General features: G+C 44.0%; 1 protein-coding gene across 2 annotated transcripts; it reads left to right on the forward strand.

The window, feature by feature from the left end:
• The first annotated feature begins 7,217 nt into the window (after window positions 1–7,217).
• On the forward strand, window positions 7,218–27,574 carry FLVCR1 (FLVCR choline and heme transporter 1). Of its 2 annotated transcripts, XR_013931484.1 has the most exons (11): window positions 8,162–13,573; window positions 16,983–17,127; window positions 17,670–17,810; window positions 18,117–18,184; window positions 18,464–18,567; window positions 19,723–19,833; window positions 20,907–21,012; window positions 21,231–21,342; window positions 22,019–22,086; window positions 23,416–26,442; window positions 26,561–27,574. XR_013931484.1 is itself a non-coding variant. In XM_080408485.1 (10 exons), exons 1-10 carry the CDS (start codon window positions 12,965–12,967, stop codon window positions 23,476–23,478), a joined length of 1,527 nt encoding a protein of 508 aa, XP_080264611.1. In that variant the 5' UTR covers window positions 7,218–12,964; the 3' UTR covers window positions 23,479–27,574. The 2 variants fall into 2 exon arrangements, 1 of the variants encoding a protein (XP_080264611.1); XM_080408485.1 differs by having other exon boundaries at window positions 7,218–13,573; window positions 23,416–27,574.
• The last annotated feature ends 26 nt before the right edge of the window (window positions 27,575–27,600 follow it).

The following is a 27,600-nucleotide window of genomic DNA, read 5'->3' on the forward strand; positions in this document are numbered from 1 at the left end:
TGCAAGGGTGATGAGTTTTTCCAGATTTTGACATGGGAACAAGCGAGGAGGTGGTGATGAGGCCAAGTGGATGATATGCTCTTTAATCCTGCTGTTTATTGTGATAAGAGTTTAAACAAATTGACCAAAGACTTTTACTGGAGGTGCTTCCAACAGGCTCCTATGCAATACATAGATAGGCCCTTTAGAGGCAAAAGCAAATAAATAATTGGCTGGAAATGCAACTTTCATCGCTAATGAACTGCTGCTTTTGTTTGTTTTTTCACTAATGCAGGCTGGGGTTCGATCCTCTGTTCCCGTTATAGAGCAGGAAAATGGATTTGTGAGAGTCACTGCTTAGCAGAAAGGTTTGTTTTTCTTCTTCTTGCTTTCTATACTCAGTACAAAGATACAGCTGAGATCAAAGAAGGGATATGAATTGCCATAGCACCTAGTTGTCTCAGCATTTCCCTTTTCAGCAGGTGGTTATCCATCCGTCCATTTCCCCTGGGTTGACTTTTCCATTGGTGTGAATCGGCTGGGGCACGGGCATGGAAACCCTCACCGCACTGCGTGGGGGGCTCACTGTGCAGTGAGTGCAGAGCACCCGCTCCAGGGCCTGGCAGATTTTTATGCCCCTCTTTGAGCTGCTGTGAATGACAGAACAGTGAGGAAACACAGTGAGGATCATGGCCCTGATGAACTAGTGCCTGGGGCAGGAACTGATACCCATGTCCCCAAATGCTCGGTGCTGTGCACAGAGAGATGCTGCTAACAGGGTGCTTAATGCCAGCAGAGGGGATCAGTGCCACTACCACACCCAGGTCTGCTGGTGAAAATGGTGGTGTGTCCCACCTGAAAAAGCAGAAATAATGAGGCACTGGGTCAGGGAGTCTGTAGGAGCAAGGTGTAGCCCCTCTATGCCCTAGAAAACTGTGCTTTGGGGGCACAGAGCCACTGGCGTGTGGAGCGCTTGCCATGTAGGTGAGTGCACAGGCGGCATCAAGGAACCTAAGGCAAAGCTAAAAAAATTTTAGAGAAGCAGCACATGCACAGAACAGGAATATCTGGCTTGTTTTCAAAGGGCTCAGAAGAGCAGCAAGCTACTACTGCGACGATGCTTGGGGACATATCTGATGTCCTACCAAAGTGACAGTCAGCATCAAAATATATAGATGTTGTCTGCAATGCTTGGGCAAGGTAACATGTCTATGCACGCTGCCTTCAAGGGCAGGCGAGGCAGCTGCACGGTGTCCATGGTCAGTGGCCACATACAGGTGAGCCTGGCCGGCCATGGCACAGCACCAGTGGCGTGGCGTGGCTGAGCAAGCCTTCAGCTTCCCAGCGCAGGAGCGAGGACAGCTGCCTGAAAGACCCTAGTGCAGCACCGATGTGGGGGGAAGCAGGGCCACATCTCCTTGTTTTGGAAGTGCAGGGAGTGAGACCTGGAAAAGCCACAACATGGGCAGCGTAATCCAACTGGTGATGCCCTGGAGGTACCTACCGCCTGCTGGGCATGGGCTGTGCCTGGGGCTGGCTGTTAGAGCCTGCCTGCAGAGGTGGGAGAGCTGCCTGTGCCCCCAACCCTGCTCAGTCCCTACCTATGAAGCCCGTAGTGCTAAAGAGCAGCAGAGCTGTGCCCCATGGTACCATGACGGGTGTCTACTCCATCTGCTGCAAGGTCCCCACGGCTGCTGGCACTTACTGCACCTGGGCCACGCTTGCTGCCAGGGAATAACAGCTGACATACCCCTGCCTCCTCCCACCCCCAAAGGCATCCTGGCTCCGTCACTGTGTGTTTTGGGTTCATCCCATTTGGGGCAGAGCAGATGGGCAGTGCGGCGCTGCAAGTCCAGGTGACGTGCCTGGCTCCTTCCCATGTGTATGTTGTATTTCTGTGACAGGGTGTGGACACCTGGCTTAACTTCTTTAATATGCACATTCAGATTTTACATCCTCTGTCTCGGCTGTGCCAGGGCTGTATGCTCTGTCACCAAAGAGGGCAAAGAGACGCTTGGCTCCTTGGCAGTGCCCAGCCGCGGCTTAGATAAAGTACATGTATCCTGCATTGACATAAGTTATCTCGCAAGCAGTACAACCAATAAAGTCTTTTTGTCCCAGGGATTTATGATCTCCTCACCACAGCAATCCCAGTCTCCTGCCCATGTCCTATGATGCTCTCACTACAGCCCAGCACTCCTGGTCCTGCATTTCCAGCTCCCTGATCCCTGCCATGGTACCACCTGCTCCGCCGTGTACCCTCTGGGCTTTGCCCGTCACAGCACCTTGGCTTTCTTGTGTGTCCCTGTGGTCTCCCTGTAATTCTCCATCTCTCTTCCATGTTGTCTCCCTGAGCTTGTTGGATCACCATTTAGGCAAGAAATAGCACATGCTGAGATCAGTCTGGAGCTGGGCAGGTCATGCTTGGGTTGTCAGACTCAGCACCTGGGTGTGTGCCTCTTCTTGGTAGCCTCAAGGGGGAATGGAGAGGGTCAGTGTCACCTACGTGGCCACCAACTCTCACAAACCTTACAGGAACTTTGTATCTTCAAGAGCTCTGTTCGACTGCCAAATTTTGTTGACCGCCGTCAAAACCTGAGATGTAGATGTGTACTAGGAGGCAGCATGACCATGTTAACTCATTTCCATACACATGGGAATGTGTATGTTGGATGCTGCATCTCCCAGGCAGAATTGGACCTGCTGCTTGGGACCTCCTAGGTCTGCTCAGCACGTGACCACTGGTGAACCCATGAAAGGGAAAGGACCTGGGATTATCTAGCAGGAAGGTCTGTCTTTGTGAAGTGCACTGCCTGGAGAGGGCAGCTTTGAAGTCCTGATTGGCACTGACCCTTTGCTATAAATACATAGAGAGAGCATTTTTGTGCTCAGAACATTTCTGGATGCACAACAAAGGGGGAGGAAGCAAACAAATGGAGCACTGTGGGAAGAAGTTAAATGGAGCACTATGTGGGGAGCACCAATCAAACTATCACTAAATAACTTCCTTTCTCTTCAGGGGCCATTATTCCTGGGTGGAAAAGTCGGGATAGAAACTCAGGTCTGTACTACACAGGACCTCTGTGCTGAGTTGAGGCAATGGCAAGTGCATATGCAGTGGGGTGACACGGTATATAATATGCATGAGCAGACGTCAGCGCTCTCTGAAATAATCCTTTCTGTGCTCAGTGAGTGTAGCACATCCATTGATAATCTGTGTGGGGAGACACACCATTTATCCAAAGAGTTTTCTTCTTGGCCAGCACATGGACGCTGCTGTGGTATCAGGATGATCAGAGCTTCCTCCTGGAGTCCTTAGGTTGCCCATTTTTTTGGAGACATGCAGCTACACACAGTGGTCTTGCTTCATCCCTGCTGTCTTGGTGGATGCACGTTGTGGCAGGGGAGGGTGAATGCTGGGGCATAACTCAAGGAGGGTAAGTGCTGACCCCGTTGCCACCAGTGCAGACAGAGTTGTGGTTCAGTGGGAGCCCTGCTGGTAGAGGCTCTCTTGCCCCCACCTCCCAGGAATGAGGAGGTCTCCTTCCCTCCTAGCCTCTTTCCACATGACACTGGATGGGGGTCTCACTGCTGGAAGCCCACAGGGAAGTTTTACCAAAGCTGAGGACAGGGTGCTTGGGAAATTGGTTTGTCTGTGTGCTGTTTGCTGTTGAGCTCCTGAACATGACCCTGTGCTCTTGAATAGCCCAGAGTGATGAAGGGCTTGGCTGAAAAGGCAGTGATTTTTGGGACTGGTCTGGTCCAACAAGACCTGTTCCCTGACAACTGCCTTCCTTCTGGGAAGGACACCACCCAGGACCAGGCTGCCAGGGACCTATTAAGTTGCCAAGATGCCTTTCTCAGAGGTTTCCCAGCTCTTAGAGGATGAGGCTCAATTCAGTTCAGCCAGATTAGGAAGAACGGGGTCTTTCTTCCTCCGCTTACTAGCAGAGTTACCTGGACTAGTATCCCTCCAACCATCTTTGAATCTGTCTTTTCATTTTCTTCTCAAAGGGCTGAGTAATTAGGTTATTCAGAAGCTGCAAGCAATGCAGTAGACTGATCCTCTCTGTCCCAGACCGTCATTTTCATGATTTGCATTTCAAGATGCACAATAATACTGCTGTGCGTGGTTTTGTTTGCTGTGGCTCAGCTTAGCACGCAGCAGTCTTTACAAAGCACATGAGCTGGTTTACTACAGGACGTGGAATCTGTCCTCCTGCTCTTCAAGAAATACAAAGATAAGCTGGTGGCCATTGGCGAGGTAATCTGCTCTGATTTCTGCATAACCAGAGTTTGCTTGATTTGACTATATGGAAACTGTCTTAAGGTGCGTATAACTCATTGTAATCTCTGGTTGTTTACATTCCTCTCTGTGGACAGATACAAAATGAGTTAGGATTAAAACCAAAAACTTAATTTTCCTGGCTAAATATCTGTGCAAGATTAAAATGAAAATTGCAAAGCCCCACAAGGAGGATGTATTGATAGGTGTCTGAATGCTGGTCTCCTGCTATGAAGACGTTGTAGGGAAGCTAGAAAAGCTACTTTAGTTCTTTACCAGGAGTATTTTCATAGCTGATGACACATTTTCTTGGGTTTTATTATTCATATGTTACTGTATTTCCAGGTATGTTGCCTTTTGGCGGGTGCTGTTTTCTGCTGTTTCTTCATTGCTAAGAGCTTCTGCCACCTCTCCTGAGAAAATGAAGCTAGCAAAAGCATTAGATCCCCACAGTTTGAAGTTCATCCCATTTTGTGAAGTGTTAGCTGGCTCTTTGCATGGGTTGGGCTGGACTTCACTCCATGGCTCATGTCCATGCCTGAGCAATGCCAGGAGCAGCAGAGAGTCGTGCTGCAACTGGCCACGGCAAAACAACTGGCCTTGCTGGTGTGAGCCAGAGACCTTTCACACAGTGTCTTCTTCATACGCTGGACTTTAACTAGGCTCGACACCTGTTTACTGCATCACAGCTCCACAGGCATGCTCTAAAGAACACTATGGGGTGTTTTGAAGTTTGAGTTTATCCAAGTGTTCAATGGCTGGAGATGAAAAACTAACAATACTTGTGAGCGCTGACATCTAGGAGCGTGACATCTTTGCCAAACGTGAAGTAGAAAAATGTTCCTTTCCAGCTGTGCTTCTGCTAAGGTTGTGGGAACTTCCTAGACTTTCTGCCAAAGACACTTTTTTTTAATGATTCTTCACCTTTATTCTGTTAGTACCCACACCATCCTTTCAGTGGTAACTGGGCTATGCTTCCCTGAAAGGACCACTCAGGATTTAGAGTTGTGATAATTACTCTCAAGGCTTCGTTTTCTCTCCCACACTATATGACATAGGAGAGGAAAGGTTCTTATCGAATAAAGGGGAGAAAAATGAAAGAGGGCCTGCTTTCACCTCCACGGAACTTGGCTAATGATTTGCCCATGATACCCAGGAGCAGATGTGCCTCCTGTTGAGTTACTCTTAAAAACTCCTTCTTGACTCAAGGTCAGATTTCAGCAGCTTGCTGAATCTGCTTTCTGGCATCCAGCATCGCTTTGTCCTGTGTGTAGCTCCTAGGAGCCCAAGGCTGTTGTACAGCCAGTGGAGAGAAGTAAGCACCCAAAGCAGAGCTGTTCTCAGGACCCCAGTTATTTCCTCTTCATTCCCCTCCTAAGGTTTCTAAAACCTACAGGTTGTTGGTACTGTCTGAGGTCTTAAAGGACATAAATACTCTGTTCAGCCGGTGTTTGCAGTTCATGGGAAATACAGGATTATCTCCAAAGATTTAAACAGTCTGGATGCCATTCTGGCAGAGCTTATTTTGCATGTTGCTATATTGATTGCTGTCGTGAGACTGACCTTCTCATGGGCTATTTATTTTCCTGGCTGTACTGGTGAGAGAAGTTAATTAAACAGATTCCACTGGAGAACGTTTGCTTGGAGACAGATTCCCCTTCCCTTTCTCCAAACAAAGAGGTATAGTCAAAACCATGTAGATTAGTCCTTACATTTTTCTCCTTTAAAATCCTTTTCCTATATTCTCTCTAAAGTTTATGCACTGTAAGAGCCTTAGTGCTATATAACATTTACATGTGTTCTTTTTTACTGTTCTGGTCTTATTACTTTAAAAAACCTTATATATATATATATATATATATGGGTGGGTGTCATGGGTGTTGGTCTCTTTTACCAAGTAACAAGCAATAGAACAAGAGAAAATAGCTTCAAGTTGTGCCGGGGAGGTTTAGATTGGCTATCAGGAAAAACTTCACTGAAAGTGTTATCAAGCATTGAAACAGGCTGCCCAGGGAAGTGGCTGAGTCACCATCCCTGGAGGTTAAAAGTCATGTAGATGTGGCACTTAGGGACATGGTTTAATGGTGGGCTTGGCACTGTTAGGTTAACAGTTGAACTCAATGAGCTTAAAGGTCTTTTCCAACTGAAATGATTCTATGATCCCATGATTCTATGGTTCTACGATTATATATATATATGAGCCGAAGGGATCTCACAAGATAAATAATTTGTAAGTCAACACCTCAGCTATCGGGCTGACATTATATGACTGGTGCTCCAGTAAAACACACTGCTGAATGTATTCATGGACACCTCAGGGATGTCAGGTGCTGGGTGAGTGCCTGAGTGCCAGAGGTGCTGAGTGCCTTCCGTTCCCAGGAGAACAAAAGCCCTAAACAATGCTTGAGGGAAGGACACTGTAGGAATTCGCTTGTGTGCCGTCAGGACCTGGATGTAGCGTTGAGTGGGTCAGTGTGCAGGCAAGAGGTGGAAGCAGAAAGTCAGGCTCTCCCCCGCTTTCTCTATATCTGGGTCGAGCAGATGTTGTCACTCCCATGCAAAAAGCTCTAGATGCTCTGGGGTTGTCCTCAGCATGGAGCTGCCCACTGACCAGTGGCTGTGGCAGTAATGGCATGGCTGACAGGGTCACTGATCATAAAAGGGAGGCAATTTATTATCTCCCTTAATAATAAAAGGGAGGGGATTTTCTGTGAGAGATTCTGGGTTTGCAGCTAATCTGAAATAGTTTATATCTTGCTAGGTGTGCTGCAAAAGACAACTGTTTGAGAAGCTTTTTGGAGAACACTTGGAGCGCTTTCTCAACACAGGAGCTCCAAAAAGGAAGCCCTAGTGTCTGGCTTCTTGTATGAGCATCACTGTTGCGGCCACTGCTCGAAGGCAGTTTGGCCACCCTTTACTCACTGTGTCCAGTTGTTTAGAGAAATATCTGACTGACTTCCTGATCAAGTGATTAACACTGCTGGAATGTTAATGCATTTTCCATAACATACTGTCACAGCCAGGGTCTTGGGCAGGCATCTTTTATTGTTATTCTAGCTAAACAAAAAAATTCCTGCTGGTTTTTAGTTAAGCTGAGGTCAGCCAGCATTTTCCCCATCGAATGGATGTAGGTCTTTAAAGAACATGGCTCTCTTCCTGCTGATAGCCTCTTCAGAGAGAAACTGGGAACTTCAAGCTGTTACTAAATATTTGGTTTTCCTCAATAGTCAAAGTACCGACATTTCTCAGGCTTGGGTGAGCAATCTGTCTCTAAAATACAAGCACATTTCCATATTCCATTTCCTCTCAACAGCTCCAAATCCACGTCCTTTCCATTTAATTTTCAAAGGATGTACGTGCATGAGCCAGGGAGGTAGTTGCAATGAATCAGGTAGTGAAAGAGAGATGGAAAATTTGTGTTTTTCATGAGCACAGTGCTTTAATTATTATAGCTCTTACATTACGTGAGACGTCCTGAAAGTGGAGCGGACATTTTATCGTTGTTGCTCTGAACGGTTGTTTCACCAGCAAATTGCTTCCACATTGCTATATATTCCTGTGTAGATGGGGCAGGGAGCGGGAACTCCGGGCATTCTGCATCCACAGAAGGCTACATCTGGGTTAGTCACTTGGGAGCCTGCTATAGCCAGTAAAGAAAGCCTTTAGGGGGCAATTCCTCTCATATTACTGAATTCTTACCTGGATATCAACCCGGAGTTGATAGATGGGTTGTGTTCATGGAAGCCTGCAATACTCCCCGGTGTACTATTTAGGATGAGGTGAACTGCAGCTGAACAGTTCCTCGAGCTGTAGGTGAACCAAGCCAACCCACTCAGATGCAGCTGGCTGCATCTGCATGACTTTTCTCATCACTGCTGTCCCATGGTCCTTTCACAGGTCACGTTTTTGTCACTTGGTCTCTCTCACGAAAGAGCCTTGTCAATTAACTTTTAGGAAAGAAATGAACCCAAGGAGATCCGGATTGTCTGCCAGCACATTCCTCAGGTAAGAGGCACATCAGTGGAGGGAGTTCGTGAAGGAACAACAAAATGCCTCAAAGCTTCTCCACAAAGTTAACCAGCCTTTGAGCAAATGGGTTCTTGTCAAAAACAAAAATGTTCATCCAAGACAACCCTTCTGCAGATCATATTTTTTATTAATTTTTGTGGGCGTATACACTTTTCTTACTGTGTATAAAGGTTTCAGATGGAAGTTAACGTTTCTTATAATATATGAAGAGCCTGTTAATCTTGGTGAATAAGAACTCAATAAATTTTACCTACTGTATTTGTTCACATGATTATTTTTTTGTACACAATTCTTTTTTCCTGCACTTGCTTTGGTAGGAAACTTAGGGGTAAAATTCCATTACGTATATGAAAATGATAGCTAACTAGAAAAGGAAGACCAGATGGCAGCTGACAGAAGTACCAGGTGTACATTTCTGCATCTTTTGTACGGATTGAGACACCCAGGAACACAAATTTCTGTTGTTTACAGTAGATGAGTTCATTACCCATATTTTAAAATTCAGAACTTTGATACTTAAGAGTATACTTCTATTTTCCTGTCAGTACATGAAAAATTGAATCCAGGTCATTGGCAAACATGCCTACTGTGGGCAGGCATATTCCAAAACTGAGGTGGCTAGACAAACACCTGGACCTACAAACAAATTCTATTAAGTGGCGTGTGTTGCAACTGTTCATTCTCCGGGTGGGATTATGGCTTTATCTTGTGGGGACAGTGGGCAAATGTTGCTGGAATGAGGACTGTATAGGAGGAAGAGGATGTTTACATTTTCCCCTGTATTCTCTAATAGCTTTCAATCAAGAAATTTAAACATGTGACTCTCCCAACTACTTTCTTTCAAGTCCAGTTTATTGAGGTTTGTTTAGCATCCTACTATAATAGGTCATTTCTAGCTCAGTTGGAACTTCAGATCCTTTGTTCTGAATTCCCTTTCTTAAGCTGCTGTAGTTTTCTTGTTTAAACAGCTTGTCTGGAAGACAGGGACCTGGTGCACTCTTGCCATGTATGTTTCCTCTGCATTGAGAGATCAACTTTTGCATTGAAAATCATAGAGTGAAATGCATTTTAAAATAATTTTGGTATGTTTGTTTTTTTTTTTTTCCTTTAGAGACTAAAGTACATGGTTTGAATTGTTAAAAAAGAAAATCTGGAAGTCTTAACTGTGTGCCTGCTGTTTTATTTTACCAGTGTTGATATTTTGGCAAAATTCTATGTCATTCTTTTCTGACTAGTAACCTTGGGCTCAAGTTTTCCAAAGATGGATTACTTGTGGGGTGGTTTTTTTGGGGGTGGTTTAAATACTATTTTGAGATTTGGAAGAAGGACATAACTGGGAATTGATATCACTGAAATAATCTAGCTAGGAGCGTTAGAAAGCTAATTACACCCTGAAAGCAGCACTCTGTAGGTGGGTTTCCTTTATTTTGCGAAATGCCCTGGATGGACTGAAACAAAAAGGCACTTTCTGAGCCATTTTTTGTACAAAGATGGCATTATCTGCAAGATAAAATTAAAGTTTTCAAATAGTTATGAAAATACATTGTTCTTTCAGTGGAACATGTATTACAGGAGGAGCAGTAACACCACTACAAAATAGGGCATTGCACTTCTAATTGCTTTTTAACTTTCTCCAGCCTGAAAATTTGAGTGCTTGGCCTCTGCCTGACTTTTGGAATTTGGGCACAAGAAAGTAATTGCTGTGGAGTACATTAGTATCAGCTACTTGCCAGTGACTGCCTGATACATAAGGCATATTGTAGTCTTTTCACAGCATTCAGGAAAACAACTCAGTATTTGGGTATATGGGAGCAATTTCTGGCTCTATCACTAACAGGAATATCCAGGAGATAATAAATTTTCAGTTAGAGGGTAGGCTGAAAAAGGATAGTAGCTGTTTTAAGCTAAACTTGTGCTGTAAACCTTGACGTCAGTGTACTGTTTTCAGCTTAATAAATTGTCCATGAAATGTAGAAATCCAAGGACTTGCGTTTTAATTTAACTCCTACCACGGATGTTTTTTATGGGGTGACTTCCTCTTGTTGGGCAACTATGTCCTTGGCCCTGCTTCTTGTACAAATGGGTGTAAATCAGAAGTAATGGTTGTGAAACCTATGAAATACAGCAGTGTAAAAAGTCAGGAGGTAAGTATCAAAGCTTTGCCTTGATGCTGTTGGTTTGATTTGCCTTTTCCTTTCTTGTTTAGGAAGCTACTTCTGGAGATAAACATCCCCAAAGATGGAACTGTATTGACCGTACCTCATCAAAATCAACCATTTTTTTTTCCACCAAGATCAGTGCAGCTGTAGCAAAGGTGGATTTGGCTTTGTGTTAGTCTGTTTTAAATGAAACTTCTTTCTGAAAAAAGCCTCCTGTCCTTATGGGAGGCAGCTTTCATCCAGGTGCTCCTTCCACTGCCAGGCTTAGCCTCTCTTTCTCTGCAGCTCCCTGATGTCTAGTTATTTCTTCCATGCAGGATCCCTGTGCAGGAAGCAGATGATGCTCTGTGTGCTGAAGCGTCAGGCAGACAGAGGAGACAATGCCCTGTGGGCACTGTGGCGGTGAAACCCAAAGCGCGCCAGCAATTCTAGAACAGGCTGAATTTGAACCTCTTGCTGAGGGTATTAGCTGGCAGCCGCTCTGCCTGCTGGATGGAGCCAAGGCTGTAACAGTAGGAAAAGGAAGAATGAGAAAAGAACAAAGCCTACTTTCCTCTGTCTTTAAGAAGTAGATGTTTTCTTTGGATGGAGTTTAAGGTCATTGAAAATTCAATGGGGAAAAAACGTTAAATTAAATCAGCTGTGGATCAATGTTTACATTTTCTTCCAAAAGAACAAGAGTTGTTTAGGACACTAATGCTACATCTATACAACCCAGGCAAAGCGTCACGGTCCTTTCCCTGGCCCTAAGGCCAATCCGCAACCTGTGCCTGGGATTGCTGTAGCAGTTTAGCAGTGTGGGTGACAGGGTCCCAGTGACCACGAATGGGTACTGCTGGAAGTACTAATGTAGGCATAATCTCAGGTGTGTTTTTAGCATATTTCTGCCAATGTGTAACATGGACATATGTTTCTGAAGTGAAAGCTGGCTATGCTGTTGCTTTGATAATGTTTGTTTCAGTTCCTACTCCACTTCCTCTTGAAGTTCTCCTGTTTTAAAATAGGTTTCGTTGCTACGGAGCAGTAGCACTTGAACTGTGAAGTCAGGCAAAAGAATTCAGAGGAATTTACCCAGCCTCTGGCTTTACACAGGAAAAGTAAAAATAAATTGGGCTTTTTCTTGGTATGAATGAAAGAGGCAAGAAGGGCCTAAATCTGACATAGGTAATTTTATTTTTAAAAAGCAGGTTTCTAGCACACACACCTGTGATCTGCAAATTCAGGATTCACTTCCCATAGCCTCTAAAAATCCACAGTGCCTGCAATCATCATTGCCATTGCTCAGCTAAGGAAAGCAAACATAGCCTAATTAATATTTTGAAGCATGTGTTTATATTATTCTTCATGCTGTAAATAAGATCAGAGACTGTGGCTTACACAGATCACCTGATCTGGAGTAAAATACCACCTCATAATTAGCGAGGGAACTGGAGGCTGGTGGCTAAGCGCTTCTACCCTGCGGACACAGACCAGGCCAGGCTCTGCCATACAGGTGAACAACGGCGCTGTGTGATCTGCTGAGCGCGCCCCAAATCATTTCCCACAGGGACCGGTAACGTACTCCTGATGTTAACAGACATAAATATTTCTGGATGTTCCTAATGCTCTTTGGAGAACGACCTGTCCCTTGACGAGGGTGTGCTGCAGGCCGCGGCGGGGTGCCAGGCCCCGCTCCCCCAGACACCTCCCTGCGGGCTCTGAGGGAGGCTGCTCACCGAGGTGGCAGCTAACCGCCTCCACGCGTCACCCCGACGGGCAGCTGTCTGGGGTACGCATCAAATCAAACGTCAGAGGCTGGTGGATACGAGGAACGTGCCGCCCGCGGCTCTGGAGGCCACGAGGGGCTGGGGCGGCCTGCAGCCCCCCGCGCTGTGCCCGTCCTGGCTGCCCTGCCCTGCCCTGCCGGCCTACGGCCCTGCCCAGCCACCCCGTGTCACCACAGCGCGCTCCTCTGCATCCTGCCGAGAGGCAGGTCTCGTTGTGGCAGGGCAAGGGCAGGGGTCGCCCCTGAGGGTGCGGGCAGCGCTGGGGGCCCCTGTGCCCGCGGGGGGGGGCAGGCGGCAGCCGGGCCTGGGGCCGCTCGGCCCGGGCTGTGCGGGGCGCGCCGGCCGGGAGAGCCGTTGCGGGGTGAGGTCATGCGCCTTCCTCGGGGGTGTCGTGGGGGTTATGTACATCGTTCCCGTCTCCGTATGGGCAGCCACCCGCACGGACAGGCTCTATCGGTTCCGTTTAAAGGACTGCGGGAAGTGTGTGTGCGTGCGCGCATTGCGTGCGTGCGTGTGCCGTGCCCAGCACAGGCACCGAGCCACGCACCGCCGCGCCGCCCCAGCCGCCCCTCCCGGCGCGCCCTCTCCGCCCGCCCCGGGGCCGCCTCCCGCTCCGCTCCGCCCCGTGGCGCGGCGGCGTGGGCTCGGTGGCGGGGCCGCAGCCGGAGAGCCAGGTGACCTTGGCAGGCAGAGCCGGGCTGCGCCCGCCGCCGTCGCCGGGGAAGCTGGGTGGGGAGACGGCCGAGATGGTGGAGGAGGGCGGCGAGGAGGAGGCGGAGGGGGAGAGCGCGGAGATGCCGGCGGCCGCCGCCGTGCCCGCTCTGCAGCGCTGCAACGGCTTCCTGCCCGGCAAGGAGGCGGCGGGCGAGCGGGCGGCCGAGGCCGAGGCCATGCTGGCGGCGGGCGGCCCGCCCGAGACGCGCCTGTCGCGGCGGCGCCTGGCGGTGCTGGCCGTCTTCAGCTGCTACTCGCTGGTGAACGCTTTCCAGTGGATCCAGTACAGCATCCTCAGCAACGTCTTCGCCGGCTTCTACGGCGTCTCCTTCACGCAGATAGACTGGCTCTCCATGGTCTACATGGTGGCCTACGTGCCGCTGATCCTGCCCGCCACCTGGCTGCTGGATGCCCGCGGCCTGCGCCTCACCGCCCTGCTGGGCGCTGGCCTCAACGGCCTGGGCGCCTGGCTCAAGTGTGCCAGCCTGGCCCCCGGCCGCTACCCCCTCACCCTGGCAGCCCAGGCCGTCTGCGCCGTCGCCCAGGTCTTCATCCTGGGGCTGCCCTCACGCATCGCCTCCGTCTGGTTCGGCCCCACCGAGGTCTCCACCGCCTGCGCCGTGGCGGTGCTGGGCAACCAGGTAGGGGCAGAGGGGCAAGGGAGGCTGGGGGGATGTGGGCCACCTTAGTCTGGTGTGGCGTTGAGTTAAAACTGAGCCGTTTCAAGTGGGGAAATAGCATTCTTCAGGAAAAGGTTATGGGGCAGCGCTGGAGAGAGGAAGAGTGATGGAGGTGATGTTACATCGCAGCCGGCTGGGCGTTGCAGGACTCTGGCAGTGAGCAGCAGCTCATGCACTTCTGTCAGCCACCTGCAGTACATCGGTTGTACTTTTCAGAAGTCATCCTGCTCTGCTTTCTCTTGCTCTTGCATGAGACATCTTGCCTCTTGCATCACTCATCAGACTGAATCCACCCCCAGGCTGGAGGGGTGTAAAGTACGTGAACTTTCACAGAGAGCCCCAGTGTCCCACTTGTGAAGTTTTCTGAGTTTTCTGTAGCGCTGGGGTAGTTCATGTCACTGTGGGCAGCTGTTAACAATCATGCATTTCCTTGAGCTTGCTGGTCCTGGCTGGTTTCAGAGAGCTGGAACAGGTGTATCTGAAAGCACGGGTGAGGATATGATACCGATGGGTTTTTTGTTCCCATAGCCTTGTTCCAGCCCCCTGCTACTGTCCCTGCTTTTTTGTGGCAACAAAATGTTAAGATTCCAGTCAACATTGCTGGTGAAGGCTGAGGTCTTAGGTATGGTTTTATGAAGGTAATAGGGGATTTGTTTTTCCTCGGGTGAGTCTAATGATTTTATGTTTGTGCACTTTGGATTATTACAGTGGTAATAGTAATGTTACATATTTACAGTTAGGGTTGCTCATTAGCTCGTACCTGGATGCTGAGGGTTTTACCGATGCTTATCTAAAGCAATTTTTTTTTTTACATTGAAGTCTTCCAGTGGACAAGTCAGCTGTCCCTTTGGACTGAAGACTTTGGGAGTTGTTTGTTGGTTGTTTTAGCAGTTGAGCAAAAATGTTGCATCTATGACCTGGAATCAGGTTAAAGGTTTCTTTGGCAGCTAAATCCACTCTTTCAGACAAGCACCAGTCATCCCAATAGCAAGGAGTTACTGAGATTTCAGTTCCACAGTACAGTGCCAAGGATGCAACTTGGAGTCTGAAACTGGTGCTTTGCTCAGATGCTGAGATGGGGGAGTTGGAGCGGTGCAGGACAGAAGCAGGCGTGCAGGGGCTGTGCAGGTAGGAACCATGAGAGAGATGGGCAAGGAAAACTGGAGCAGAGATGTAAAAACCCCAAACCTTAGTTCTGGAGCATATTCCATTCCAGAAGCTAGGACAGATCTTGATGTGCTGACATGCTTGATGGTCCTCTGCCAGGGAAACACCTGTGAAACGCACTGACAAAGGTGCATTTCATCTCCCTCTGGCAGCCCTTCACAAAGGATAATGGCTTATTCTGTAGCTCTGTGGTACCCTGCTGGCTCAGAGCTTCGTGCTATGTAGGTCTTAATATCCCAGTCCTGCTTGTGTCTCGTGGTGTCAAACAACAGAATTTCTCTGTCCTCAGTTTTTACTTTCTTAAAAAAAAAAGCACTCTAGAAAGCTAGATTGAAAAGGGCGTGAAACACCAAATTAGGCACTCAGAAGTTGGAGGTAATGTTGTCTGTGTATCCCAATGCAGTTCACTCCTGCATACACATTACAATACAGTCGCACTGTAATTGGTTAATTGCACAAGATGGACTACGTAACAGAATGAAGTTGCTATAACTAACTGGGCTGCTGGTCAGCCAGTTTCTTGTCAGGTACTTTGCATAACTTCATCGCTACAGCAAGCAGGGCTGGGACCGCACAAAGGGGAGGGACAGGGTATTTATCGAAAGTCAGATCGCACCCATTATCTCTTGAGATGCTGATCATTTGCAGTTGAAACACAAATCACTGGGAATGCAGTGATGTACCCGTCAAGGGTTATTTCCACAAGTATTCAGCATCTCAAACTGGGCACACTAGATCTCTATCCTTCTGGCCTTAGCCTCTCTGGGTGTAAAAGGTGAAAAATGGTATCGCGTGACTTTCTTGGAATATTGTGGGCACTGTATAGGCTCACTCTGGGGGAGGAAAAAACGTATCTAAAGTAAAAGAGTAATTGTGTGCGCAGTTCATGTTTGTTAGGGTTCATATACTGAAGGGTGAGGATAAAAAGACAAATTCTTCAGGTGAGCACTGGGTTCAGTGTAAAACTGATGGTCTTTGCAGGGGAAAAAAAAAAAAGGCAGCAAAAGCTGCGTTGGGCATACACACAAAGGGCACTTCGTATCCACATTGGCACACCTTTGTGTTGAGTGGTTTCTGATTGTTGGACTTGCTACTCTTAACAGTCTTTGGTGCTTTTGGTGCTTTTTTTTTTTTTTTTTAAATCTTTTACCTGAAATAGATGCAGGGTTTTTTTAGTTTAAAAAAATAACATTTTTTCTAACACTTTAAAATGCAGTTTAGTTTTGGAGGAGCAGCAGAGAGAAATTAGAGAGTAGTCCAAGACTCTTGTTCCTTCATATTTTTTTTCTTTTTCTTTCTTTCTATCTATCTCTACGCACTAAAAATTTCAGTTCTTGGTTTTTGTCTCTTTTTCATACAAAATCAGTTGCTACGTTGGAATTGACTCCAGATACAAGCCGACTACTACTATATTGTGTGATTCTCCTTTATTTCCTTAGCAATAATGGCAGATGTAGGGTTTGGTTTTGTGTTTGTTGATAAGGATGCTCCTTTTCTCTTGCTCTTCTTTGCTCTATCAGTTCTGCAATAAACCTTGCTTGTCAGTCTGTTACTGTAGTGGCAGGATCGTGACATTGAGAGGAGTGTTTCTAAAGAGTAGCTGGAATGTTCCAGGCATTCAGTTGCAGTATTTATGGGCAGGCACAGTGTTTTGCTGTGAAAGATTCTTCTGAAAAAAAATCCTTAATGCTTAGTTGTTAAATGCGTTATATACTAGGTATAGTATTGTAGTTTAATTCAGAAGTAGAAAGGTTAAAACCTGAATTATGGAAGATGTGAAAGAGGGGAGCTTTAGGTTAGAGAAAAGGAAGACTTCACTGTGAGGGTGGTGAGGCACTGGAACGAGTTGCCCAGAGCAGCTGTGGATGCCCCATCCCTGGAAGTGTTCAGGGCCAGGCTGGATGGGGCTTTGAGCAACCTGGTCTAGTGGAAGGTGCCCCTGCCCGTGGCAGGGGGGTTGGTACAGGTGGTCTTCAAGGTTCCTTCCAACCCAAACCATTCTATGATTCTATGACCTGACTGTGAAATGCCATTGACAGCAAATGGCTCAGAAGTATAATACTAAAGGAACGCGTTTCCTTCATAGTTTTATTAATACTTATTATGATACAAATTCAGAATTCTACCTGGTAAGGATTTTCTTTTCTGTTAATTTTTATGTTCACAGGACAATGATTTGGGGTTTTCTTTTCTTGCTTTGCAGCTTGGCACTGCGATTGGCTTTTTGTTGCCGCCTGTTTTGGTTCCAAATACGCCCGACGATATTGATCTAATGGCACATAACATCAGCATCATGTTCTACGGCACAGCAATAGTTTCCACGCTTTTGTTCTTCTTAACAGGGGTTGGTAAGTGTGCCGTTCTTGCAATTTAAACGGTGACTGTAGGGGGTGTTTAGCACATCTCTTAAAGCATCTGGCTTTGCTCAAAGTAGTTGAGATTATGTTTTCTCCAATTTACTTGTGTTCACTTACCTGTTGTGCCAGGGTTAAGTGACAACTAGTTTACTGTATGTTGCTTCTTCACATGGGGTGACATCTCTCAGAATATTTAGGCCACTTAGGCTTTTTGCTAGAAAAACCTTATGATACAATTTGAATTCTCTCTGTTAACCTTAACATTCAGACACTAGTGTGTAGTGTCTAGACACATTGCAGATGAAGTCTGTCTGTGACTCTTAAGTTGGTAGCAATCAGCTGTGACCAAATAGTTAGCACGCCCTTTGTGGCTGTGACTTGATTCTTCCATGAGGACATCTGGAACATTTTTTTCATGGAAGTGTTAAAAAAAAGTTAATATTCTGAAATTCATCAAGCTGAAACACTTCAAAAAGAAAAAGCATTAGTCTGATAAAGACAAATCAAAATTGTTCCTCCTTCTTTTTCCCCAGTGTTTGAAGAAAAGCCGAAATACCCTCCTAGTCACTCTCAAGCAGTCCTGCAAACTATGCCTCCTGAAGATTATTCCTACAAGCAGTCGATTATTAACTTGTTCAAAAATGCTCCATTTGTACTTTTGCTGATCAGTTACGGTGAGTGGTGCTGTCTGGCTGTAGTCTGGCAGAACAGTTCAAATGTGTGCTAAAAGTACATCGTATTTTAGTTGTGATTTTTTTTTATGGGGAAGGGAGGGTCAAACTTTTACTTACTCAGCAGCCAATGCTGGAAAATCCAGCAGGATTCAAAATACCATTTAAAGGCCTGGTGAAGAGATTTTACTTGGCAGATAAAAAGTTTTGCCTCTAACGTGAGTCTTAAATATCAGAAGATTAACTCTAGGGTAGCAGATCTGTGTGTGTACCCCTGGAATGACTGAAGCTTTTATTTTGGTACTGCAGGTATTATGACTGGGGCATTTTATTCTGTCTCCACGTTATTAAACCAGATGATCGTAACTTATTATGAGGTAAGTTTCTTGGATCTTCTTTGGGTGGTTTTTTTTTGTGTGTTTTGTTTTGGTTTTGTTTTTTTAACTGTACATTTGCAGAGGTGATGTTCATTATTATGAAGGTGCTATGTGTGCTCGGACATTCAGTTTCCTTTATACCCCCCTACAGTCTCTTGCACCATACAGCTGTGGGAGTCATAGGAATGTTTGTTTGCGCTTATGACTGCCAAGAGGTCTGAACTTGACTCTGAGTGGAAGCGAGTTATTAATGAGCACCATATAAATATTTGTTGAAAGGGAGAAGAAGTGAACGCTGGGAGAATTGGCTTGACACTGGTGGTGGCAGGAATGGTGGGTTCGATTATTTGTGGTTTGTGGCTGGATTACACTAAAACATACAAGTAAGTGTGGGTAGGCATGTATGGGGTTAGGGGTAGGAGAGCGGTGCTATTGCATTAGAAAAATACTGCGACGTAAGGGCTGAAGTGAACTGAAGATAAAGTGCAGTTCATCCGTGATCTTTTAGTGGCCTTGATGGAGACTAGTTTCTGAGGCTACAGCAAAAGCTTGAAACTCTTACTGGTTCTTGGCCCAAAGAAATGAGAGAAGAGAATGCAAAGATACGAAGGGGTTTTCCATCTACTCCTATCTCTTCAGGAGTGTAAGGCTAACAAGGAAAGCACTTTATATGCTACATACAGTGGCCGGGTGGCCCAGTGGACGACTCCTCCTAGGAAAGCATAAGGGTTCAAAACTTACTCTGCATTGTTTTGTAAAACAGGCAGTTGATGGATTCTCATTTTTTTAATACTACTCCTGGTCCTATTAGTAAGCATAACATTGCGTTAATTCAGGGGATGACCGTGGAGTAGAACTATGTTCTGGGGTAGGAGCTTCTGGGTCTGTCACCCATGGTGTGGTGCCCCTCAGCAGTGCTGCTTGTGCTGGGGTAGTTCTCCCCTGTGACTCTTAGTACATTATGGGCAAGAGCTCTAGAAACCTAATGGATGTTAATGCTGTAGATAGGCTTTGTTTTTGCTAGTGTGTTGGCTTATAAATAAGTGATGTGTGCTTTAATATTTTGGATGATATCCTTTATTCCAGACTTCAAATAAATAGAACAATGTAATGAGATTTGTTTGACTTGCCTCTTAGGCTGACTTGTATTGCTACTGGTGTTCGATTTGGCTGCGCATGCATTGCATAATGGGCAGCGCTTCAGAATGGCCAAGAGGTGCAGTATAGTGGAGAACTAAAATAGCCTTAAGGTAATAGTATCTCCTGTGGTTGTCCACTCTTTTAAAGAGTCTGAGTAAGTGTCTGTAGCCTTGAGTGAAGCAGTCGTATAACCAAGGCAATAAAGAGTTTGGGAAGAGATACATTCTCATTACATGATACATTTGAGTCAGAATTACACGAAGCAAATTTTATAGCTGTAGAATGTCAGTTTTTAGGGAGTAAGTAATGTCTATGTTACTCTTCCATGCTTCAGCAATGTGCTATGACCTTATGTTAACAGTGTTAATTGTTTTCCTTTTTTTTTGGTTGGGTTGCAGGCAAACTACTTTGATTGTTTACATTCTCTCATTCATTGGGTTGCTTGTATTTACTTTCACCCTGGACCTCGGATACCTTATAGTAGTGTTCGTGACTGGAGGAGTACTTGGGTGAGCACTTAAAGAGGACTGGAAGAGTTACTTCAGTTCTGTTCAGAAACAATATTTAACTGTTTTAACTAAATGATTCTATGTATATTCTGTCACCATGCTCTCAACCTATGCCTATAGCTCACAGTACAGATAGGGTTTACTAGAGTTTTATCTTGTTAAATCAGAATAAATATAAAAGTAACTGACTTTCCAGTGAATTCCATTTAAGATTTTAATGGACCTAACAGAAGTCTGTATGTGATCAGTTTGTTTGGTTCGAATTCAAAAAGTTGTCTGCAGTAAAGCTGAATCTTTCTGTTGACCAGTTCATAAATGATTAGGGTTTGACTGAGCAAATCTAGGAAGGCTGGCTTCTGTGCATTTTGATTAATCTATGTTTTGATAACCCAAGCAACATGCTGGATGCTTTGTTTGCTCAGAAGAGCATGAGCATTTCTCATAGATATGTAATCTAAAAGCCCCAAAAGGTGCTTGGGGAATAGTGCTGTATCGAGACGCAGCAGTCAAGGTAGAGCCGGAAATGTCTGGATAGTTTCAGTTTAATGACTAATCAATCAACCAACCTCAACTGCATTAAATCCCTGCTCTTTCTGTCACCTATCGGTCGCCTCAGCTTCTTCCACAGCACTTGCTAGCAGACATTCCAGTGTCCAGCCTCTCTCTCTGATGGTCTCTTTTTGTCCTCCAGCATGGATCTTTGGGCTGATCAAAGGATGGTGTTTGTGTATGTCTTTCATTTTGAAAGTAATTGGCTTCAGTTATGGAATGGTTTGTGGACTGGTCAGAGAAGGTTGTTTAATATGTAAGGAGTGGAGTGCAGGTGATTATGAGAAACAGGACAAATATGTTAAAACATCTTTGTCCAAAACAGAGAGACATATAGCTAAAATGGTTGGGTGAGGTCAGGGGAATGAAGCAGGCAAAACAAGTATTGGATCATGTTAGGTCTTGAAAACAGACAGTTAAGAGTACCAGCTAATTCCTAATACCATGTGTTTACATTTGATTTTCTTAGCTGTAGTAATAGATGAAGGCCACACCTGTCACCCTCTTACTCTTATCTTCAACAGGTTCTTCATGACTGGCTATCTCCCACTTGGGTTTGAATTCGCTGTGGAAATTACATACCCAGAATCTGAAGGCACTTCCTCCGGTCTCCTTAATGCATCAGCACAGGTTATATCATCTTATTTCTTCAAGTGAAGTAATGGTCAGGAAAGCCACTCTGCTCAAATCTAAGGTGGCTTTCTCAAACTTGGCTGCTAAGTCTCTGTCATGTTGCTGTAGCCTTAATTTTTTAATCTGGTTATTTTAAGATGTGACCTGAAACTTTGCAAGGTAAAGTGATGACTGTTTTCAATGTGATCCTGATGAAGTGATTTGTTTGTTTGTAGATATTTGGAATTGTCTTCACGCTTGTTCAAGGAAAGCTCACAACGGACTACAGTCCTTGTGCAGGAAACCTCTTTCTTTGTGCTTGGATTTTTGTGGGCATTATCTTAACAGGTAATTAATCAGAAATGTAAGTAACTAGTTCTCTTTAATGTAAAAATGTGGAAGCTTTTTTGAGATAGTGAATTTCTGGGTAGTTTTTAGATGTCTCAGACATCTGGGATTTAAATATTTGGCTTTCTGTCTGGACTGACAAAAGTTATAAATGCAGGCAGGGTTTGATTGAAAGGGTTTTTTTGCTTTGTTTTTCACTTCAAATAATTGCTGTGTGCACACCCTTTGTTTAAAGGATAATATTGCTGATATATGGACAGCCATCTGTCGCCATGTCTTGAATTCGAGGCAGATGTCTGTCTCCAGAGTAGGATAATAAATGTAAACAAATACATAAATGGAGACAGTTTGCAGCTTTCCAAATGCAAGAAACTGCTGATGTGTTCCTGAACTGTACCTGTGACTTGCGCTGATACTTACAAATGTACTGAAAGTGCTAAAATCATCAAGCTTTGCTTTATGCACTCATGGTTTAAAAGCTTTTATTGTAGTTTTCTGCGTGTGCTTTGTGAGGAGCGAGTTCAAATTGTCAGTAAGTTCAAATTGTGAAAGAGCGAATACAGGTATTTTAATATGAGCTGAAAGCAGCTTCCATGTGCTTGCACTGTGCATTTCCCTTCAAATGCATGTCATTGCAAAGTTGTGAACCAGCTTTCTTTTTACATTTTTGTTTCAGCCTTAATAAAATCAGAATTACGAAGACACAATGTGAATTCAGGGATTATGAATTTGGATGTTAAAGCTGTAAGTGCTGACTCTCTTACCATGATTGTGTTGCTGTACTTGAATGCTTGGCTTCTGTTGGCATAATAATATTAACAGCAAAAGACAATTGACCAAATCTTATGATTGTTTCCATGCTGTTTTGGAACAACAGAACCACATGGGATGGTACCCTCAGGTATCTGTTTCTCCCCTTAGCTCCCATGAAAAAAACTAAAAGACTTCTGCTCTCAGATTTTCTTTAATTTTAAGTGGCTAATATTAATCTCTGCTTTTACTGCTTGAATCTTGCTTTTTCATATTTGCAGGTAGCATTGTAAATTGTAAAGCCTTTTTGTGTATTGGGTTAGGAGGCTGTGCTATAGATGACGTATTTTATTTAAAATACCTGAAGTCCTTTTAGGTGAAGTCAGTGTCTGGTGAACAGAAGTCATGCTGCAGTTTCTGTCCTGTGTACATGAAGAGCTGGGTCTCCTCTTCTGCTGAGCACCCTCTCAATTTAAACAGTGAGCGCAGCATTTTCGGCTGTTCAGGCGGTTCCAAGACTGTTTCAGCAGCTTTTCCAAATTGTCACGGTTACCTGTAGAAATAAGACTGTCAGTGGAAACATTTTTTCAGTGCTGTGGGTTTTCTGATCATTTGGATTAAGATAATGAAACTGCTTTTTGGAGTTGGGTATTGCAAGATCCTCTGTCAGGCTTCTTTTTATGTGTAGGTGTCTTGCTTTTGATCATCTGTGATCAAGTGCACACTGTTACTGTCTGCATAACGTTCAGAAACTTCCAAGTTGGTGCTATATGAGCTAACTTGAACCTGAAACCTCTGCAGCTGGGCATCCTGTAGCTTTACCAGCCTGGGTCGGGGCTGTCTTGGGGATGTACATGCTGACTGTAGGCAGTGGCCCATGACTTATTAGCCAGGGTGTAACAGAAGGCAGGAGTCCTTGCCCTGTTATTACCATAAATAGAGAGCTGCCTGTGTTAATAAGGTACAACAGCACTTTGATACCAAACCTTGATCAGCAAGATTCTGCTGTGTTTAAATGTATTGAAGAAAAAAACCTGAAAGTTATTCTCTAGATGATAAATATCTATATGCAGTAAATACATACTTTAGAGTTACACTAAGAAACTCAATTCTGTAGGGGTTTTTTGTTGGGTTTTTTTGTTTGGTTTTTTTTTCATTACAGAGGGTAAAGGAAAATAAGGCTTTCTATAAATGCCTGATTTTGCTAATTAATTATTAGGTTAGGCTCCAATAGTGTATGCAATTACCCAGGAATACTGAGGTTGAGAATAGCTTCTGTTGAATAACAGCTTAATTCCTGGTTTTTTTTTTCCCCCTCTCCAGGTACCAGTTGACAGTCCTGTAGAACCTGAAAGTACTACTTTAAAAATTCAGTCAGCTTTATAAAGCTGAAAGAAGGTGACTTAGAAACGCACAAGCTTGGTTGGATACTGAACAACATCAATTAGCGTAATCACTGGATTTGTGTGTATGAGTAGTAAAATGTGTTTGGTGATATTTGTGATAGTTGTGCAGTGGACACTGTGAAGATGCTCAGTTCCTTTTGTCCAAGATGCAAACAATTCACCTTTGTATGGAGTATTTATTTTACCAGTTTTTGAGTTTTGCAGTTTCATTAGTAAAGAACTGTGTGAATATTCTCCACGCTAGGGAGACGTGTACATTCAGGATGCGTACTTCAAAAAATGTGGAATCCTGAAGTACAGTTATCATGATCAGAAGTATCTAATCTTCTTTTCTTGTTCAGTCTTTGCTAGTGCATTTGAAAAGTCAGAGTAGGTAGCTGTACAGCTGGAGGATGTGCACAAGTTCCTTTTTTTTTTTTTTTTTGTTTTAAATGTATCTGTATTTTTAATATAAGCCATTGGTTCCTTCTGGGAAACTGTCTATAGCACAATACTGAAAACAAGAGATGACTGCAAATGTGTGTGGTTCATACTGGCATCTGAAATTTCTCTTGCCTTGAAACTTCTTGATAGATATCAGAGGGCAGATAAGAGAAAACACTGTCTTACAGATTCACTATAACATTTCTGGGGAGATTTAAAGACTTTTCCACTAGATAAACTGAAGAAAAAATTTTCTTATTAAATATAGTAAAAAGGAGAGGAAAGGCCTTTGATATCTCTCCTGTGAAGTATTTATAGGCAATGGAACGCTACCGCACAGGTTGCCTCCACAGAATATTTTGAGTGCTTTCTCAGTTAAAGTGAGAGGAGTACGTGTTTACAAAGAGCTGGTGCCTTTACTTTGTAAAGATCCTTGCCTCATCTTGGGTTTAATCAGTGCTGCTGAAGAAATTCCATTTTGTGTGTTAAACCTCTGAATATTTGTTCTATCCTTTTTTGCATTTATTTGTCTGCTTTGTGAGTTGTATCATTTGTCCTGTGAAATTTTTGTGCTCATATAACTTAAATAATGTCTTTTGCAGTTTGTTAAAAGCTGTAAGGATGACTGAAAGGAAAATAGTGACGTTTCACTTTGATGAAATATTTGCTGTTTATATTGTCCTTCTTAGCTATAAAAGGAGCAGACTTCATTAACACTCACTTGGTGTTACTACATTTATATGAATTTGGGATGTGGATTTCTCACTGCAGTGCTTCTGAAAATACTCTCCTTTACCTTGTGCTCTATCTACATCTACAGAACCGATGGCACTACAGTAACACTGAGGCCCTACTATTAATGAAAGTGTCAGACCTGAGTTAGTGGACTTTTTGCAAACATTTAAATTTTTGCAGTCTTTAAGCTCAGCCTGCAGGTTCAGTACCATCAGTGATGCCGTCTCTTTGAGTTCCCACAGATGTAGTGCCATCCAGAAGGTGGAACCCTACTCGAAGTTTTCCATGGATTGTTACAGTTGGGTGTGGGGAACTTTTTAACTCCAAAATCATTTTCAATATGAAAAGTATCATTAAATAGTTTTCTTTCTCTTGTTTCACTGTAGGTTTAGAGAATCCTTTTCTATGAAAAAGAACCTTGTAAAGTTAGCTGTCTAAACTTAGCCTCTAAACTTGATGATCTTGATTTAACATTTTGTATGATAAATGCATCAGACATGGGAAGGCTGAATGGCAATATGCCTGTCAGAATAAGCTAAGCATGCTTGGAACACTCACCTTTCCAAAAAGGATCTATGTCTCTTTGTCAGGTCCAGTGCTACAGAGAAAATGGGCACATGTTGCTGCTCCTGGAGAGGCAAGGTCTGTGGGAAGAGTCCCCTGGTGAGGTAGCTGAATATAGGAAAAGTAACTCATACATATTCAAACAGCAGGCAAGATATAGGAGTGGAAGTAGAGATGCTTTCATTATGTCAGTTCTTTACATTTAATGACTTGCTTTGATATAAGCTGCCCCATGATGGGATGTATACGTTTTCAGCCTGAGTGAGCAAAGTGAAAGTTTGTGCCTTTTGGTATCTGTGGGTGGGTTTTCCCTTTGGAAAAATGGTAATAATGTGTGCCAAAATATATACGTTCTTCAGCAAGATACAGATTCAGTAAATATTTGTGTTCATGGCCAGTGGTTGCTTTAGACTTACACTGTTGCAATATCTTAACGAGATAATATTTTTGCAGTTTTGGAGAAGTGTTTTCAAATGTCCAGTAGAAAGTCTTTGGCAGTATTCAGAATGCTTTCTGAGACGTCCAGTACACACTATTCAAGGTCAAAGATTGAACTTTTTTCTTCTAATTCCTTTCTTCACTACTCGTTTCCAGTCTCTTTAGTTATGTTCAGCCAATTATTGAAAAAATACTCTAGCCCTTCTGGCTCCTTGTGTTTGTTATCTTCTGCCAAATTACTTGGCTACCCTCTGAAAAGGTCCAAACAAGATTTTGGCATGCTGGAAAACCTGCTGGGTCCCTTGAAAGAAAATGTTCCGAATAATGAAGGCTTAATTGCATCCTGGATTTGATACTCCCCCTCTAAAAGGAGCTTGAAAGTTGGAAACCTGTGAGCTATTTCTAAGTATTTAAATAAAAGGCCGAGCAGCAAACTAAAGAGCAAATAAAGAACAAACCAGTATTTTATGCAATAATCTTACCTGTCTGTCAAGACACTGAGGTTCTAGCTCATGGCAGAAATAGATTTGGGGTAGTTGGGGCATTGATTTTTCTGCTTTTAATTTTTGTTTTTTAAACAAACAACATCCACCCAATCAAACGTCCATCTGGAATTGGAAATAGGGTTTCTGACGTGTCAGCTCTACATCTCAACTATGAGAGGATGGAGTAGGAAAGTGAGAAGAGGCATCTCAGTCCCATGCATCAGCTTTTGCTTTTCAATATGCTTTTCCTTGAAGAGCTTCAAGAGAACTGTAGAGGATGCAAGAGAACTCATGTCATGGTGAGCAAGGGGGCTGCCCCCAGGTTCCCAGGGGCCCACCAGCATGTGTAATTGCTAACTTACAGCTACAAGATTCAAAGATGAGCCTTTAAAATAACTCTTCAATTGTTTCTTCCAGACCATTTTAAACTTTTGCTAACTTCAGTGGGAGAGACCCAGAGAACATTGACCCATTTTCATTCAGGATTCCTAACATGGCCTTAAAATCCTCTTTTCTTTTGGCTGGGTGTGAAAATACCAGACCTGTCAGGCATAGTCTGGAACTGCTGCCATCAGGAGCTTTCTTCTTCAGCTTGGTAGATAAGTCCTTCAGAGCATTTATTTTGTAGATGAGTGCTTGTCTTTAATAACATCTCTTTCTATTGCTGAATGCCTATGTTTTACAAGGAAGAATGAGCAAGGGAAGGAGTGGAAAGAATACCTAGGATTCATTTCACGTTAATAGAGCTTTCCTAACTTCATCCTCTTGGACATCTTTTTTGTTCAAGACAGTCTGTTGTTTCAGAGACAATCACTGGAGTGTGTAATTAGAGATGCCAGCCCATGTTGCCTAATGAAAAAATGCTTTTTGAGAAACATTTGGACTATCTTGTGTGTCTACAACCAAGTGAAGTTGGGTTAAGCTGTAAGAATTTATTGCTTTTGTTTTCTATTTTGTGAACTCATGAGTTTTCCTGCGTGAATGGGAACTTGACCTTTTGGGTTGCTGTCTTTCAATAAGTGTATGTATCACCTTAAGTGTTATAGGCTACTAATGATGCACAGATGGCAAGCTAAGTTATTGTATTGCAGGTGATTTTCCCCCTCCACCATTCAGTCTGAAGTCTGTGAGGAGAGGGGATGTTAACGCATGAACTAGAATGAATTCAGCAAAAAATATTCCTAAGAAATGTATTTCCATGTCAAGACCCATGTTATTTACTGCTCATGTCTTGGTTCTTCTCATGAAGAGAGCAAATATTTTTTCTGTAATATTTTGGTTTTGTTAGTGTCCCATTCTTTTTTTTCAAGAGACAATTAAAAATTCCTTATGAATATTCTTGGATTGCAATATTGTATGTATGTGTATATGTGGGTGGCATTATTCCTTACCATTATGTGTTACTAATAAAGTGTATAACGTGTAACTTGATTGGAGATAAGATTACCATTTTTGAC

The sequence above is a fragment of the Falco punctatus genome (genome assembly GCF_963210335.1).
Source record: "Falco punctatus genome assembly, chromosome: 12".
Taxonomy (NCBI): domain Eukaryota; kingdom Metazoa; phylum Chordata; class Aves; order Falconiformes; family Falconidae; genus Falco; species Falco punctatus.

Excerpts from the sequence above, each read along its gene's own strand:
- FLVCR1 (XM_080408485.1), top strand. The coding sequence starts at position 12,965 with ATGGTGGAGGAGGGCGGCGAGGAGGAGGCGGAGGGGGAGAGCGCGGAG. Across the intron at positions 13,574-16,982 it reads TGGCGGTGCTGGGCAACCAG|CTTGGCACTGCGATTGGCTT; the intron begins GTAGGGGCAGAG and ends CTTGCTTTGCAG. Across the intron at positions 17,811-18,116 it reads ACTTTTGCTGATCAGTTACG|GTATTATGACTGGGGCATTT; the intron begins GTGAGTGGTGCT and ends TTGGTACTGCAG.